At 44.9% G+C, this 18,186-nt stretch overlaps 1 protein-coding gene across 10 annotated transcripts in view; it reads left to right on the top strand.

Annotated features, from left to right (window-relative positions):
• Positions 1–15,715, top strand: part of LOC137348032 (translational activator of cytochrome c oxidase 1-like) — a 39,753-nt gene extending 24,038 nt beyond the window's left edge. For 5 of the 10 annotated variants that reach the window (XM_068013126.1, XM_068013124.1, XM_068013125.1 and 2 more), the window contains exon 6: positions 691–10,078. In XM_068013126.1, coding sequence (XP_067869227.1) covers positions 691–900 — 210 coding nt within the window. In that variant the 3' untranslated portion in view covers positions 901–10,078. Of the gene's footprint in view, positions 1–690; positions 10,079–12,939 lie in introns of those variants that run through there. The other 5 variants (XR_010969052.1, XM_068013130.1, XM_068013129.1 and 2 more) reach the window with 5 other exon arrangements.
• Positions 15,716–18,186: the final 2,471 nt, after the last annotated feature.

Raw genomic sequence — 18,186 nt, 5'->3', positions numbered from 1 at the left:
CGGGGCCTCGGTTTAACATTTTGCTCAAAGGTCAGACCCTTACAGTGAGCAGAGAAGACTTTGATCACACTTGTCTGCACAGTGGTGAGGGCGGCACAGTGACGCAGCGGTTAGCACCGCAGCCTCACAGCTCCAGCGACCCAGGTTCAATTCTGGGTACTGCCTGTGTGGAGTTTGCAAGTTCTCCCTGTGTCTGCGTGGGTTTTCTCCGGGTGCTCCGGTTTCCTCCCACAAGCCAAAAGACTTGCAGGTTGGTAGGTAAATTGGCCATTATAAATTGCCCCTAGTACAGGTAGGTGGTAGGGAAATATAGGGACAGGTGGGGATGTGGTAGGAATATGGGATTAGTGTAGAATTAGTATAAATGGGTGGTTGATGGTCGGCACAGACTCGGTGGGCTGAAGGGCCTGTTTCAGTGCTGTATCTCTTTAAAAATAAATAAGCTCAAGGACCTAAGGCCGATTGCAACCCAGCTTCCAGGCACCACACTGGCTGTGATCACGTCATTCAGCACCAAGTGGAGACTGACCCTATGATATGTCTGATCTAATATTGCATGATGAATTTACCCATATCATAGCATTCTTACACCAGGCAGTTAATACATGTGTGAAGTTTTACAGCCATGTCAAGGAGCTGAAAAAGCCATGTGCTGTCTGTAATCTTGTGCTTTTTAACATTGTTTTTCAGTTTGTTTCTGATATGCCCTCGCTGCGAGAGGTACGAGAGAGGTTGAATGCACTGGGACTGCTGACCATTACTGCTAGGCCTGAGTTTATTGCTACGACCACCGTTGAGCTGACAGACAGAGATTTGGAGGCAGCATTTTGTTTGATTGAACTGATCGATGAGTATCGGGACGTTATTAAAGTCTACGATAATATAGAGTCGCAAAGTTGACTGGCAGCAAGAAAGAGCTTTCTGCACTGTATGGACTGTTGCATATATGATGAGGAAGTTCAGCTGAACCCGTGTTTGTATTGAGATTGAATGAGGACTGTTTCAAAGAGACTGGTGCAGTCCTCTCTGTGTTGCCGACAACAGTTGAGCCCACCCAGTAAGGATGCAGTTACACAACAGTGCTGGCTGAGGTGTGTGACTAACGGTGCTTTCTGTTCCTGTTCCATTATCTACTGGTTGCAGATGCTTGCTGGGGTACAGTTCCACAGGCACAAGTATCTTGCACAACTGGTCATTCTTCATGCACATGCATCAGTGATTCATTGCACGAGATGTCACAACCAAGTCCAATCCAGTTCTCACCTGCACACTCTTTCTGACAGGGGTCACTGGGCAGTGTTGAGCAGAAACCCTGGCTGATTTCCCCTCTGTCTAATTCAGGGGTCGCAGGACAGTGATCGGGAGCAATAACCCTGGCTGAATTCTCCCGCTCTGCTCTCTAACCTAAGGGTCACTGAACAGTGATCAAGAGCAGGAACCCTGGCTGATTTCCCCTCTGTCTAACCCAGGTTGCAGGACAGTGATCAGGAATAGAAACCCTGGCTGATTTCCCCTCTGTCTAACCCAGGTTGCAGGACAGTGATCAGGAATAGAAACCCTGGCTGATTTCCCCTCTGTCTAACCCAGGTTGCAGGACAGTGATCAGGAATAGAAACCCTGGCTGATTTCCCCTCTGTCTAACCCAGGTTGCAGGACAGTGATCAGGAATAGAAACCCTGGCTGATTTCCCCCTTTCTCTGACTCGTAGTCACTAGACAATTGCCAAAGAAAGTGTTGAGCTTGCATTTAGAAAATGCCTGGGACGTGCCAAAACACTTCACAGCCAAATCGATTACTTTTTGAAGTGTAATCTTTGTTGTAATGTGGACAAATGGCACACAGCAGTGAGATGAATGACCAGTTATTTTTTGGGGGAGATGTTAATGGAGAGAGGTGTCTAGACTACGACACTGGGAGAACTTGCATTGGGGCAGCGCAGTGGTTAGCATCGCAGCCTCACCGCTCCAGCGACCCGGGTTCAGTTCTGGGTACTGTCTGTGTGGAGTTTGCAAGTTCTCCCTGTGACCACGTGGGTTTCTGCCGGGTGCTCCGGTTTCCTCCCACAGCCAAAGACTTGCAGGTTGATAGGTAAGTTGGCCATTGTAAATTGCCCCGAGTGTAGGTAGGTGGCAATAGGGAATATGGGATTAATGTAGGATTAGCACAAATGGGTGGTTGTTGGTCGGCACAGATTCGGTGGGCCGAAGGGCCTGTTTCAGTGCTCTATCTCTCGATGACTAGTGGTCCAGGATCTTTAATTACCTGAATAGGTAGTCTTACTTTAACATCTCATCCAAAATATGGCACCTCCGCCATTGCTGCAGTCCATCAGTATTGCACTGAAGTGCCAGTCTAGATTATACGTTCAAGTCCTAGAGTGGAAATTGAATCCACAACCTTCTAGCAGAAGGACAGCAGAAGGGCGGCGCAGTGGTTAGCACCGCAGCCTCACAGCTCCAGGAACCCGGGTTTGATTCTGGGTACTGCCTGTGTGGAGTTTGCAAATTCTCCCTGTGACTGCGTGGGTTTTCACTGGGTGCTCCGGTTTCCTTCCACAGCCAAAGACTTGCAGGGGATAGGTAAATTGGCCATTGTAAATTGCCCCTAGTGTAGGTAGGTGGTAGGGAATATGGGATTACTGTAGGGTTAGTATAAATGGGTGGTTGTTGGTCGGCACAGACTCGGTGGTCCGAAGGGCCTGTTTCAGTGCTGTATCTCTAAATAAAAATAAAATAAAGGATGAGAGTGCTACCAACTAAGCCAAGACTGAGCATTGCGCTCTGCTGTTGACCTTGGACAACCCCAGGCTAGGAAGGGTGGGGATGATAACCAAGAGTCCTGTTGCTGAAGAATGTGCCAGAGTGTTCATCGTTTGAGGATAGGCTTAGGCCTGGCTGTGATGCCGTCTCCAATCAGTTAGCCTGCCAGCCCTCACTGTATAGACATGACGTAGGGCCAACTGGATGGGATGGCCTGTGCAACTGTAGCTAAGCTTTCAGGAGAGGAGGATGAAATCAGCAATGATTTTTGTAACCTCTGCAATATTTTAATTAAGAATCTAAGGCCTTGAAGTTTTGTTTGTGTGTGTCTGAAGTTTGTGCTCACTAGTGTGTGCGTCAATGTGGGGGATACATCGGGCATCAAACCCTGCTGGTGAGGTGTAAAGCTCTCTCTAACCTGTCCCCAGTAAATAGGTGGGGACATTAATTCACAACAACTAAATAAAATCAAAATTTAATACATAAGGATCAAGCCTTTTCTCAGTAGGTAGCACTGTCACCTCTGAGTTAGAATGTCAGGGGTTCATCTCCATTCCAGAGACTTGAGCACATAATCTCGACTGACAGTGCAGCACCCCTCACTGTACTGAATTGTCAGAGATATTGTATTTCCAATGAGATTGCACTCTATTATTTTTCTTTGATAACCATATATCACTGACCTCTTAAATATGTCTGGGATCCAACCTCTCTCCCTCGACTTTCATGTAGTCTCTTTAAGTCACTTCTGTCTCGTTTATAATCCTTAAAAAAAACCAAGCAGCCACCCTCACCCTGTTCTCACCCTAAGGTGATCCCCCAGTCACAGATGTGGCATTCGGTGGTTAATAGTGCTCTTGGAACATTGTGGTTGGCATCAGTGCCCCTGAATTAGCGAAGGGAGCAATCAGCCGGGGATCCTGCTTTTGCGAGCTACCTGAAGCTACATGTGTGTGAACAAGGTTAATCTTCATTTTGAGATACCCCCCTGCTCAGACATCCTTGTGGTTGAGTTGCCTGCTAGCTCTCACTGTGAAGACATTGTGTTGCTCCAGAGGGTGGCTACTGTCCATGAAACAGTACCCAGCTTCCATCATTGCCTGAGAGGCAGTGGGGGGAGAAAAACATGGGAAATTACTGATCATTTGCCTTGAATATAAATTCCATTAGCTGTTTTACGAAGCCTGATATGGCGAGAATTTAACTGAGCTTTAACTTTATCTTTCAGATGCTTCCCGTCAAAAGCTGAACATGGTAATGAGCAGTTGATCACTGTACCAATACTGATTGTAATCTGTATAGTTGTTCACTCTATCGTGTGTTTATTGGCACCAAGCATGATTTTTTTTAAACCTACATATTGAAACTATACATCGCACTGTGGGCATGGGTGGGCTGCACTGTGAAGCTCCCAGTAACTCTGTTGTATCTTATATTTAAAACATAAATCAATCCCTCCTTCCCCCAAATAAATTAGATCAGAAGCTATCCAAGGATGGCCCACCCCACCACCTCCAACCCTCAGGGACTAATGTAGACAAGACCAGGTAAAACTCTGAAACTAAGACACAAAAGCAAACAAACTGTTCCAAAAGAAGAAAAGACTTGCATACAGTGCCTTTCGCAATCTCAGGACATCCCAACTTGCTTTATAACCAATTAAGTATTTTTTGAAGTGTAGTCACTATTGTAATGTAGGAAACATGGCAGCCAATTTGTGCACATATCTTTTATGGCAAGCTGTATGTAATGCTGCAAAAAGCTCAACGAATACTTAGTGTATCTGCCTTTAGTGTGGTGGAAGGACCTGCACAGGATAACTAATGATGTGTCAACTTCTTTGATAGTGTTTGATGGGCTGAATCCAGGTCCTCCTGTAATGGGCTTTGTTAAAGATGCTGTAGTTAGCCAAGGTGGCAGGTTGGTGTAAGATGAAACCTTCCCTCCCTTCAGTTGTTTCCCCTTCTCAGAAACCCACCTCCCAGCTTACTCATCAACCTAATGAACTGGCCGAAGGAAACCTTTCTGGCACATACTCAAAATAGCTCTGAGCCATGAAGAAGACTTTTTTTTCATTCATAGGATGTGGGCGTCACTGGCAAGACCAGCATTTATTACCCATCCCTAATTGCCCTTGAGACCTTGAGAAGGTGATGGTGAGCCATAGTCATACTGGCACAGACGGAGGCTATTCGGCCCATCGAGTCTATTGGCTCTGTTGAGCGATCAAGTCAGTCCTGTTCCGCTGTTCTATCCCCGTAGCCCTGCAAGTTTATTTCCATTAAGTGCCCATCCAACTTCCTTTTGAAATCTTCAATTGTCTCCGCTACCACCACCCTCGTAGGTAGCAAGTTCCAGGTCATACCACTTGCTGTGTAAAAAAAAAAGTTCTTCCTCACACCCACATTCCCTTGGCATCTCTTACCCAAAACCTTGAATCTGTGTCCCCTGGTCCTTGTACCATCAGCTAATGGGCATAGCTGATCTTTTTCGACCTTATCTAAACTGGTTATAATCATGAACCCCACCCTTTCAAATCTCCCCTCGATCTCATTTGTTCCAAGGAGAACAATGACAGCTTCTCCAACCTAACCTTGTAGTTAAAATCCCTCATCCCTGGAACCATTCTGGTAAAGCTACTCTTCATCCTCTTAAGGGCCCTCACATCCTTCCTAAAGTCTGGTGAATAGAATGGGATGCTATGTTCTAGTTGAGGCGTCACCAAAGCTTTATAAAGGTTCAGCATAGCATCCCTGATTTTGTACTCAGTACCTCTATTTATGAAGTCCAAGATCCCATATGCTTTGCTAACTACTTTCTCAATATATCCTGCCACCTTCAAACATCTAAGATTGTAGTAAAGCATTTCATATTCTAATAACAGGGTGTGGAAAAAAGTACGATAAATAAGTTTTTTTTTCCAGATGTTACCCTACTGATTCAGACTTGCTTTGATAATTTACATAAGCTAAGCTCATTGCTCACCAAACCTTGTATCTTCCGGTCAGTATCCCCAAGGTGCCCTCTAGAGCCATGCAGAGTTTTACTGTCACACTTTGGATAGCCCATTGTCTGAGATGGTGGTTGGAGTCCACTAGGTTCCATTAAAAGCACATTACCTATCATAATAAGTGCCACGTTCTTTCAGTTGTTTCTCTGAGACCACCAATGGACAATTTATTGGCCATGTCTGGTCATGCAGATAGACACTTCCAACCTTGGTATCGGAAACCTATCTTGATTACTATGGGGATTGAAATAGATTTGTAAAAAATCAAAACACACACATCATGAGTCAGTTGAGCAGCAGAAAGATTTCAAAACGAGAATAACCCTGCTCTGATTGTCAGGTCACAGAGTCCATCCCCTTTACATTAATGAAGGTACCACCCAAAGCGTGCTTTTTTTTTTATTCATTCATGGGATGTGGGCGTCACTGGCCAGGTCAGCATTTATTGCCCATCCCTAATTGCCCTTGAGAAGGTGCTGGTGAGCTGCCATCTTGAACCGCTGCAGTCTATTTGGGGTAGGTATACCCACAGTGCTGTTAGGAAGGGAGTTCCAGGATTTTGACCCAGCGACAGTGAAGGAACGGCGATATAGTTCCAAGTCAGGATGGTGTGTAACTTGGAGAGGAACTTGCAGGTGGTGGTGTTCCCATGCATTTGCTGCCCTTGTCCTAGTTAGTAGAGGTCGTGGCTTTGGAAGGTGCTGTCTAAGGAGCTTTGGTGCATTGCTGCAGTGCATCTTGTAGATGGTACACACTGCTGCCACTGTGCGTTGGTGGTGGAGGGAGTGAATGTTTGTAGATGGGGTGCCAATCAAGCGGCCTGCTTTGTCCTGGATGGTGTCAAGTTTCTTGAGTGTTGGAGCTGCACCCATCCAGGCAGGTGGAGAGTATTCCATCACACTCCTGACTTGTGCCTTGTAGATGGTGGACAGGCTTTGGGGAGTCAGGAGGTGAGTTACTCGCCTCAGGATTCCTAGCCTCTGATCGGCTCTTGTAGCCACGGTATTTATACAGCTGGTCCAGTTCAGTTTCTGGTCAATGGTAGCCCCTAGGATGTTGATAGTGGGGGATTCAGCAATGGTAATGCCATTGAATATCAAGGGGAGATGGTTAGATTCTCTCTTGTTGGAGATGGTCATTGCCTGGCACTTGTGTGGCGCGAATGTTACTTGCCACTTATCAGCCCAAGCCTGGATATTGTCCAGGTCTTGCTGCATTTCTGCACGGACTGCTTCTGAGGAGCCACGAATGATGCTGAACATTGTGCAATCATCAGCGAACATCCCCACCTCTGACCTTATGATTGAAGGAAGGTCATTAATGAAGCAGCTGAAGATGGTTGGGCCTAGGACACTACCCTGAGGAACTCCTGCAGTGATGTCCTGGAGCTGAGATGATTGACCTCCAACAACCACAATCATCTTACTTTGTGCTAGGTATGACTCCAGTCAGCGGAGGGTTTTCCCCCTGATTCCCATTGACCTCAGTTTTGCTAGGGCTCCTTGATGCCATACTCTGTCAAATCCTGCCTTGAAGTCAAGGGCAGTCACTCTCCCCTCACCTCTTGAGTTCAGCTCTTTTGTCCATGTTTGAACCAAGGCTGTAATGAGGTCAGGTGCTGAGTGGCCCTGGCGGAACCCAAACTGAGCGTCACTGAGCAGGTTATTACTAAGCAAGTGCCGCTTGATGGCACTGTTGATGACGTCTTCCATCACTTTACTGATGATTGAGACTCGGCTGATGGGGTGGTAATTGGCCAGGTTGGACTTGTCCTGCTTTCTGTGTACAGGACATACCTGGGCAATTTTCCACATTGCAGGGTGGATGCCAGTGTTGTAGCTGTACTGGAACAGCTTGGCTAGGTGCGCGGCAAGTTCTGGAGCACAGGTCTTCAGTACTATTGCCGGAATATTGTCAGGGTCCATAGATTTTGCAGTATCCAGCACCTTCAGTCGTTTCTTGATATCACGCGGAATGAATCGAATTGGCTGAAGTCTGGCATCTGTGATGCTGGGGTCTTCAGGAGGAGTCCGAGATGGATCATCAACTCAGCACTTCTGGCTGAATGTTTTTGCAAATGCTTCTGCCTTATCTTTCACACTGATGTGCTGGGCTCCCCCATCATTGAGGATGGGGATATTTGTGGAGCCATCTCCTCCAGTTAGTTGTTTAATTGTCCACCACCATTCACGGCTGGATGTGGCAGGACTGCAGTGCTTAGATCTGATCCGTTGGTCATGGGATGGCTTAGCTCTCACAAATATGCTTACTTTTGTAGTAATGTGTAAACATTAATTTATGCTGATTGTCTCAAATGTTTGTTTTTATTTTTTCATGGGATGTGGGTGTTGCAGGCAAGAGCAGCATTTATTGCCCATCCCTAATTGCCTTTGAGAAGGTGGTGATGAGCCCCCTTCTTGACCCACAGCAATCGATGTGGTGTAGGTAATCCATAGTGCAGTTAGGGAATTCCAGGGTTTTGTCTACAGGTTGCTGCTTCTGCTGTTTGGCATTCAAGTAGTCCTATGTTCACCAGGTTGGCAGCTCATTTTTAGGTATGCCTGGTGCTGCTCTTGGCATGCTCTCCTACACTCCTTATTGAAACAGAGTTGATCCCCTGACTTGATGGTAATGGTAGAGTGAGGGATATGCCAGATCATGAGGTTACAGATTGTGATTGAATATAATTCTGCTGCTGATGGCCCACAGCACCTCATGGATGCCCAGTTTTGAGCTGCTAGATCTGTTGTGGGTCCATACCATTTAGCATGGTAGTAGTACCACATGGCACAATGGAGGTATCCTGATTGCGAAGTATGCGACTTTGTCTCCAAATAAGCCTTGCAGTGGTCACTCCTACCAATTCTGTAATGGATAGAGACATCTACGACAGGTAGATTGGTGAGGACAAGGTCAGGTAGGTTTTTCCCTATTATTGATTCTTTCACCACCTGCCGCAGGCCCAGTCTGGCAGATATGGCCGTCAGGCCTCGGCCAGTTCAGTCAGCAGTGATGCTACCGAGCCACCCCTCAGTGCTTTGTCCAATTGCTGTTTAACATGGAAGAATATTGATTCATCAGCTGAGGGAGGGCAGTAAGTGATAATCAGCAGGACATTTTCTTGCCTATGTTTGACCTGATGCCAAATGTGACACCTTATGTGTGTCTCATCATACACAATATTATGTTTACGAACATACGAATTAGGAGCAGGAATAGGCCCCTTGAGCCTGCTTCGCCATTCAATAAGATCATGGCCGATCTGATTGTAGTCTTGACTCCACATTCCTGCCTACCCCCGATAACTTTCACCCCCTTGCTTATCAAGAATTTATGTACTTCTGCCTTAAAAATATTTAAAGACTCTGCTTCCACTGCCTTTTGAGGAATCGAGTTCCAAAGAGGACCCTCTGAGAGAAAAAAATTCTCATCTCTGTCTTAAATAGGTGACCCCAAGTTCTAGATTCTCCCACAAGGGAGAATCCTTTCCACATCCACTCTGTCAAGACCTCTCAGGATCTTGTATGTTTCAATCAAGTTGCATCTTGCTCTCCTAAACTGCAACGGATACAAGCCTAGCCTGTCCAACCTTTCCTCATAAGACAACCCCCCCCATTCCAGGTATTCGTTAGTTAATCTTCTCTGTACTGCTTTCAACACATTTACATCTTCCTTAAATAAGGAGACCAATACTGGACACAGTACTCCAGATGTGGTCTCACCAATGCCCTGTATAACTGAAGCATAACCTCCCTACTTTTTTATTGAATTCCCCTCACAAATGATATCATTCTATTAGCTTTTCTAGTTACTACCTAACGTTGTGTCATCAGCAAATTTAGTAACCATACTTTCGGTCCCTTCATCCAAGTTATTTATATAAGTTGTAAAAAGTTGAGGCCCCAGCACTGATCTATGCGGCACACTACTTGTTACATCTTGCCAACCAGAAAATGACCCATATATGCCTACCCGATTAAAAACAAAAAATGCTGGAAATACTCAGCAGGTCTGGCAGTTTCTGTGGAGAGAGAAGCAGAGTTAATGTTTCTGGTCAGTGACTTTTCATCAGAACTGATGATATGCCTACTCTTTCCTCTTAGCTAGTCAATCTTCTATCCATGCTAATATGTTATCCCCTACACCATGAGCTTTTATTTTCCGCAATAACCTTTGATGTGGTACTTTAGCAAATGCCTTCTGGAAATCTGAGTGCAGTGCATCCACCGGTTCCCCTTTATGCACAGCACAGGCTCCTTCTTCAAAGAACTGCAATAAATTGGTTAAACATGATTTTCCTTTCACAAAACCATGTTGGCTCTGCCTGATTACCTTGAATTTTTCTAAGTGCCCTGCTATAACATCTTTAATAATAGCTTCTAACATTTTCCCTAAGACAGATGTTAAGCTAACTGGCTTGTAGTTTCTTGCTTTCAGTCTCCCTTTTTGAATAAAGGAGTCACATTCGCTATTTTCCAGTCTAATGGAACCTTCCCTGAATTGAGGGAATTTTGGAAAATTAAAACCAATACATCAACTATCTCACTAGCCACTTCTTTTGGACCCTCGGATGAAATCCATCAGGACCTGGGGACTTGTCAGACTGCAGCCCAACAATTTGTTCAGTACCACTTCCCTGGTGATTGTAATTTTCTTGAGTTCCTCCCTTCCATTTCCTGATTTATAGCTATTTCTGGGATGTTACTTGTATCCTCTATAATGAAGACTGATGCAAAATACCTGTTCAATTCAACTGCCATCTCCTTATTTTCCCTTATTAGTTCCCCAGTCCCACTTTCTATAGCTCACTTTAACTCTTTTAAAAAATATCTATAGAAACTCTTACTATCTGTTTTTATATTTCTAGCTAGCTTTCTCTCGTACTCTTCCCTCCTTATCAATCTTTAGTCATTGCTATTCTTTATATTCTGACCAATCTTCTGATCTGCCACCCACCTTTGCACAATTGTATGCTTTTTAAAAAAAATTGATACTATCTTTAACTTTTTTAGTTAACCACAGATGGTGGGTCCTTCCCTTGGGATTTTTCTTTCATGTTGGAATGTATCCTGAAATATCCCCTTAAATATCTGCCACTGCATCTCTATTGACCCATCCCTTAACCTAATTTGCCAGTTCACTTTAGCAAGCCCTGCTTTCATGCCTTTATAATTGCCCTTATTTAAGTTTAAAATACTAGTCTTAGACCCACTCTTCTCTCCCTCAAATGGAATGTAAAATTCAATCATATTATATTCGTTGTTGCCTAGGGACACCTTCACTATGAGGTCATCAATTTATCCTATCTTGTTGCACAATACCAGGTATAGTATAGCCTCCTCTCTGGTTGGCTCCAGGATGTGCTGTTCTAAGAAACTATCCCAAAAATACTCTATGAACTCCTTAAATAAGAGCAAAATACTGTGGACGCTGGAAGTCTGAAATGAAAACAGAAAGTGCTGGAAATACTCAGCGGGTCTGGCAACATGTGTATAGAGAGAAACAGAGTTAATGTTTCAGGTCTGCGACCCTTCATCGGAACACCTATGAACTCATCTAGGCTACCTTTGCCCCTCTGATTCTTCTAGTGTATACGTAGATTAAAAAACCCCGCTGTACCTTTCTGACATTTCTTCCTTTATACTCTGCCCTACGATATGGTTACTGTAAGGTGGCCTGTACACTACTCCCAAAAATGACTTCTTACCTTTATATTTTCTCATCTCTACCCAAACCGCTTCTACAGCCTGGTTTCCTGAACTTAGGTCATCCCTGTCTAATGTACTAATACCATCATTAATTAGCAGAGCCACCCCTCCACCTTTTCCTAGCTTTCTGTCTTTCCTAAATGTCATGTACCCTTCAATATTCAGGTCCCAATCTATCATCCTGCAGCAATATCTCTAATAGCTATCAGATCGTATTTATTTCTATTTGTGCTAGCAGTTCATCTGTTTTGTTTTGAGTGCTACGTGCATTCAGATACAGTGCCTTTAGTTTTGTCCTGTTATTTTTGTAACATCTAGCCTTGACTGCTGATTTACTCTTAAATTTGTACACTCTATCCTTTCCTGTCACGGTCTGTTTATCATTTCCCATATTAATTCCTTTCTCCCTTGCCCCCACTATTTAGTTTAAAACCCTTTCTACTTCCCTAGTTATGCAGCTCACTAGAACACCAGTCCTAGCAGGGTTCACGTGGAGACTGTCCCAACGGTACAGCCTCCATTTTCCCCAGTATTGGTGCCAGTACCCCACGAACCAGAACCTACTTCTCCCATACCAGTCTTTAAGCCATGCATTAATTTCTCTAATCTTATTTGCCCTATGTCAATTTGCATGTGACTCAAGTAATGATCCAGAGATTATTACTTTTGAGGTTCTGCTTAATTTAGTGCCTAGCTCCTCATACTGACTATGCAGAACCTCCTTCCTTGTACTGCCTATGTCATTGGTACATGGACAACGATAACTGGATCCTCCCCTCCCACTGAAAGTTCCTCTCCAACCCTGAGCGGATGTCCCAAACCCTGGCACTGGGCAGGCAACACTGCCTTCTGGACTCTCGTTCTTTGCTGCAAAGAACAGTGTCAATCCCCCTCACAATACTGTCCTTTATTACCACTACATTCCTTTTTGTTCCCCCCCACTTGAATGGCTTCCTGTGCCATGGTCAGGTTGCTTATCGACCCTGCAGCCCCCACTCTCTCCCAAACAAGCTAAAAGAATCTCAAACCTGTTGGACAATTGCAAAGGCTGAGGCTCCTGCCCTCTGGGTCCCCTTACCTGCAGCCACACTCTTCTGTCCCTATCCACTGACCAAATCAGAAGATCCTATTCAAAGGGGTGTGACCACCTCCTGGTACAAAGTGCCCAGGTAATTTTCCCCCTCCCTGATGTGTTGCAGTGTCTGCAGCTTGGTCCCCAAAACTCCTTGAGCTGCAAACACTTACTGCAGATGTGTTTGCCCTGGATCACACTGGCATCCAGGAGCTCTCACATGCTGCAGCTGTGACACATCACCTGTCCTGCCATCCTGAATGTTTGTTTGATCTACTGTGGCATGAAGCAGCTTATGAGTGGAATTGCCTAGAGATAAAAGGGGTACGTGTGCTTCATGCACAGGGATCCAGTCCAGAACCTAAAGTAGTTTTTTTGTTGTTCTCCCAGGCCCAGCCACTAGGGGGAAATACAGGGCAGTTTGTCATTGTCAATTGGGTCAAGTCTGCACAGGATCTGGTGATCCACCTGCTCCTGGCCTGTGTCATACCTGACAGGAAGACCTCTGATAGCCTCACACTACTCGGGGATACAATCGCCTATGTGAGGGACATCTGCCTAATCAGCTTTGACCAGGAGTCAGCCTTTGACAGAATATTACATACGTACATGATGGATGTGCTCTCAAATGGAGTTTGGGGAGGGAATCTGTAATTGAATCCAACTGCTCTACACAAACATAAGTTGCGCAGTTTTAACGTGTGGGAATTGGAAAGCTTTCCAATGAAATCTGGAGTTATGCAAGCTCTCTCCTGTCTTGTTTCTATGCTGTATTGAATCTTTTGCCAAGTCCATCAGGAACGATGTAGGTGCAAGAGGGGTGATGAGCCCAGATAGCAGAGGCACGCAGGTCAAAGCCTCCCTGTACGTGGATGAGATTGCTGTCTTCTGCTCGGATCCACTGTTGGTTCACAGGTTGATGAGCATCTGTAACTGGCCTCAGGAGCCAAAGTAAATTGAGGCAAGAGTGAGACCATGTTCTTTGGGAACTGGGACAACTTTGATTCTTTGTCCCCTTCACCATCAGGTCACACTACCTGTGGGTGGTGGGTATATGGTTCGGAGGGACCATGGCATTCACCATAAACGTGGAGGAGCGTATAGCCATGGTGAACCAGAAACTGGGCATGTGGGAGTGACACTCCGTCTCCGTTGCGGGTAAGAACCTGGTCATCAGGTGTGAGGTGCTCTCAATGTTGCTGTACATGGTGCAGGTCTGGCCCATACCCTGCTCCTGGATCCAACCGTCAACTGAGCCATCTTCCACTTTACCTGGAGATTAAAAATGGACCATGTCCATGGGGACACAATGTACAAATCTCCAGCTAAAGGAAAGAATAATGTACCCAATGTCACCCTCATCTTGATGACCACCTTTGTGTGCAGCTGCATCAAGCTGTGCACAGACCCTTGATACACAAACACCAAGTGTCACAACGTGCTGAGGTTCTATCTGTCCCCGGTGTTGTGAAGAATGGGTCTGGCCACATTGCCGCGGAACACTCCATTCAGTTCGATCATGCCATACCACCTGTCTCTCATGGAAAAGTTTGTGCAGAAAAACACCTTTGACCACGTCAATCTGCCAGTGCTCCGCACTTAATGTCCTCAAGGCCCTGCCGGAAAAGATGGTAGATCCTGTTGGATGGTTCCCGGAGTAGACTGTAAAAGGCATTTAGCAGAAAACCTCATTGCCAGAGCTTTCCAGCAAGCACCAAGACATAGCTTGGCTGGTGATGAGAAAGGCCCTCCCCATCAGATCCTTCAGGTACATCCGGAGTCTCAGCGCCACTGCATGCTGTCCTTGAGGCAGCTGTGGTGGGGACAGAGACTATCACCCACCTTCTCCAAAAATGTGCATTTCCAAAGAATGTCTGAATTCAATGGTTTTAGTCATGGTTCATCCCGAACAGCTCCATAACACACACCCCTATGGTCTACAGACTGTCAGTGTGCATCCCTGAGAACAAACAACTCCTGCTGGAGGAGCATCAATTCGGTGAAAGGCGCTCTTTGGTCTGCCTAAAATTTTCTGGTCTTCCAGTGCCAAGAGTTGTCTGTGACTGAGTTTTGCAGACTTGCACATTCCAAGGTCCAGGACTATGGTGAGGGGTACAATAATTCTTAGGGTAGCCGCTGTGAAGGCTGAATGGGGAAAAGCCACAGTTTAGGCCCATCCCACCATAGTAGATCAAGGAACTGGAATCTGGGTAAAATCCCTCAGGCTGTACGCACCAGAAAATGTTTAATATGAAATGTAATTGTAGATGTAATGTGCACTGCAGGTAGAGTGAGGCACCTGAGAGTGCCGTGTACTGTATTTAATCTAATTGACCTGTATTGCATTATGTGAACTGTGACATTTAGATTGGATTGTATTTTACAAATTTTATGGATAAAGTATATTTTTGAAACAAAAGAAAAGGCAGGGCATCTGGTGTCGACTCCTGTATGAAGCAGGGAACGGCTCTTACCACAATTCTGAACAGATATCTGTAGCAAACCCAAATTTACGAGGCTCAAACTCAATTACAGGGCAAATCAAATATATGTAAAAAAAGAGAAAGCACAGCAAAACCAGGCATGGAAAAGAATCAGTACTCTTCAAAATGCACCAAAAAAGTCAAAAATCAAATTGCTGGGGAGAATGTCATCTAGACCTCCTCAAAAATAACATTTACCTCCACAGATCTCGCTTCCCCTTCAAACATTAACCCACCACTGCAAAAATTGTATTGTGTATTTTTTGCTCATCATGCAGCTAATGGAATATTGGTTGTAATTTAAATCATGACGAGTTCATGTTCCATTGCTTTATATTCATTCTTGGGATGTCTGTTTCATTGCAAAGCCAGCATTTATTACCCACCCTGAGCTGGTGGTGCTGGGCTGCAGTTTTGAAACTCTTTAGCCCAGGTCGTGAAGGTGGATCAGTTTGAATACAAGTAAGTAACTTGCTAGGCCAGTTTGGAGGGCAGCGAAGGGTAGTCAACTGCAATGGTGTGGGACTGCAGTCACACACGGGCCAGAGTAAGTAAAGCCAGCAGGTTTCCTTGGATTTCAAAACTTATTAGCATGGTGTATACTTACTTTCTTTAACCTTTCTATGTGTTGGTAAAACAATACGATGAAAATCGGAGTGTGCAAGTGTTTTTTGGTCATTGTGAGTGCTTTACTTCCTTGGTTACTGAATGATGGTAGATGTTTGTTATGTAAATATGCACATTTACCTGTATTGTGTGCACAAGGCATTATCTAATAATATCTGTGCTTTTGGTAAAAATGGTGTCACTATAGTCACACCTGTGGTGACCAGCGATTTCTGGCCTAGAGGATAATAATGAATCAATTGAGTTTTTAAAACAACCCGATAACTTTATGGTTACTTTTTTTTTTAGTGTTATCAGCTTTTTATTTCCAGATTTTTTTTAACCTAATTGAAATTCTCAAACCACCACAGTGAGAGGAGAACTCATTCTTGCGATTAATAGTCCAGTGACATTACCACTCTACTAATCTTGACCATTTGACACATGGGGCTGCATTTTAAGAGTCCGCCGCAGAAATAGGCGGCGGGGGTATAAAAATGCAGCTCACACGCATGGGGACCACATCGCAGAGCCGCTGTGATTTCAAACGCGGTAGCTCATTAGCATGGCTTCAGTGCCCGCCTCTTGTGATGACGTGGAGGGGGCAGGCGAGCCATCGCCAGCAACGGCGTCCACCACCAATGCCCTGGTGCCATTTGTAAAGGGCTTACAGCCCTCAATGTACATTTAAAATTTAAAGGTACATTGGATGTTCATTTTATAAAAATGAATAAAATAGGTTTTCCATGCCCCCTCCCACCCCACAATGGCATTGTACATCATTCTTCACCCACCACCCCCCCCAGAATACCTAACATGAAGATTTGTCCTTCACACCCCCACAAAGGTCGGAAACTTTATCATTTACCCCTTCCCATCAACCCCCCCCAGCCAATCCGAAGCGTTGTAACCCCACCCCCAGCACAGAGAAAATCACCTACTCCCCCCTCCCCACACAGGGATTCGAAGGCGCGGCATTGTTGGACGCCAAAATAAAGATTGAAACGTGCTGCCTGAATGGCTGCGGCCTGCATGGTAACATATTTTAATGCGGGCCCTGTTGCCAAGTGGCGGGGCGGCTGCCACGAGGCCTTGCCACCACCGAAATCGGTGGGGTCGGTGGCGCGCCTCCTCCGTTCCTATCTTCATTGCCCCCCTGCCACCGTTCCTGGCGTCGGAGAGGTTTTAAAATCCAGCCCATGATACCACTGGGTTTCAGTTTTTACAGAAAAAAATTGATTTAAGCATGCAAGCCTGAAAGTACGCATAAAAAATGTTAAAGTCCCAGCATAATTAAAAGAAATTTAACTTCTCAGTTGCTTTGAAGCAGTGACCTCGGTCGTAAAAATTTATTCAGGAACTGATTTTAATGTTGTCAACTTAATTCAAGCTGTTAGCTTTTCTAACTGTTGTAGGCTGGCACCTATATCTGGGGAATGAACACAACCAACTGATCCCCAGCTTTCTCCCACCCTTTGTGTGACAGTGGTTCCTGATTTTGCTACTAAATGGCCTTGCTCTAATTTCAAGATTATGTCCCCTCATTCTGGATTCCCTCACCAGAGAAATAGTTTCTCTGTATATACCCTATTGAATTCTTTAAACATTTTGAATATCACAATCAGATCACCCTCAATCTTCTAGACTTAAGGGAATATAAGCCAATTTTATGTAACCAGTCTCATATTTTAACCCATTAAGCTTCAGTATAATTCTGGTAAATCTACAATGCTCCCCGTCTAAGGCCAAATCTCCTCCTTGAGTTGTGGGGCCCAGAATTGAATGTAGTACTTCAGATGAAGACTCTATACAACTGAAGCAACATTTCCTCTGCTTTGTTTTCTAGCCCCATTGAGATAAAGGTAAAGATTCCAATCCTTTTATGATTGCTTTTTGTACCTGTCTTTTGGCTTTTAATGCTTTTTGTACTTGGACTCACAAATCTCTATTCCTCCACAGTTCCTTAACTCTAACCTTTAGAAAATACTCGATTTATCTCTCTTAGGTCCAAAGTGGATGACCTCACACTTGTGCACATTGAACTCCATTTTCTATTGTTTTGTCCACTCACTTAATCTGTTTATGTCCCTTTTCAACTTCTCATCTGCATTACTTACTGTCCCACCCCCCAATTTAGTGCCATCTGCAAACATGGATATAGAACTCTCCATTCTTTCAACCAATTCATTGATAAATATGGTGAAATATTGAGGCCCCAGAAATATTGAGGCTCCAGTGACAGGTACGGTGTCCCTGGAAGAGTCCCCAGTTCATGAACTAGCTGCATGCTGAACAGCAGAAGCAGTATGCTATGAAAAGAGCTAAGCAATCCCATAACCAATGGATCAGATCAAAGCTCTGTCGTCCTGCCACATCCAGTCGTGAATGGTGGTGGACAATTAAACAACTAACCAGAGGAGGGGGCTCCACAAACATCCCCATCCTCAATGATGGGGGAGCCCAGCACATCAGTGCAAAAGACAAGGCTGAAGCATTTGCAACCATCTTCAGCCAGAAGTGCTGAGTGGATGATCCATCTCGGCTGCCT

Source organism: Heterodontus francisci, chromosome 33 (assembly GCF_036365525.1).
Source record: "Heterodontus francisci isolate sHetFra1 chromosome 33, sHetFra1.hap1, whole genome shotgun sequence".
In the NCBI taxonomy this organism is placed as follows: Eukaryota; Metazoa; Chordata; class Chondrichthyes; order Heterodontiformes; family Heterodontidae; genus Heterodontus; species Heterodontus francisci.
The sequence above is the reverse complement of the archived record's forward strand: the minus strand, read 5'-3'. Positions and strand labels throughout refer to the sequence as shown.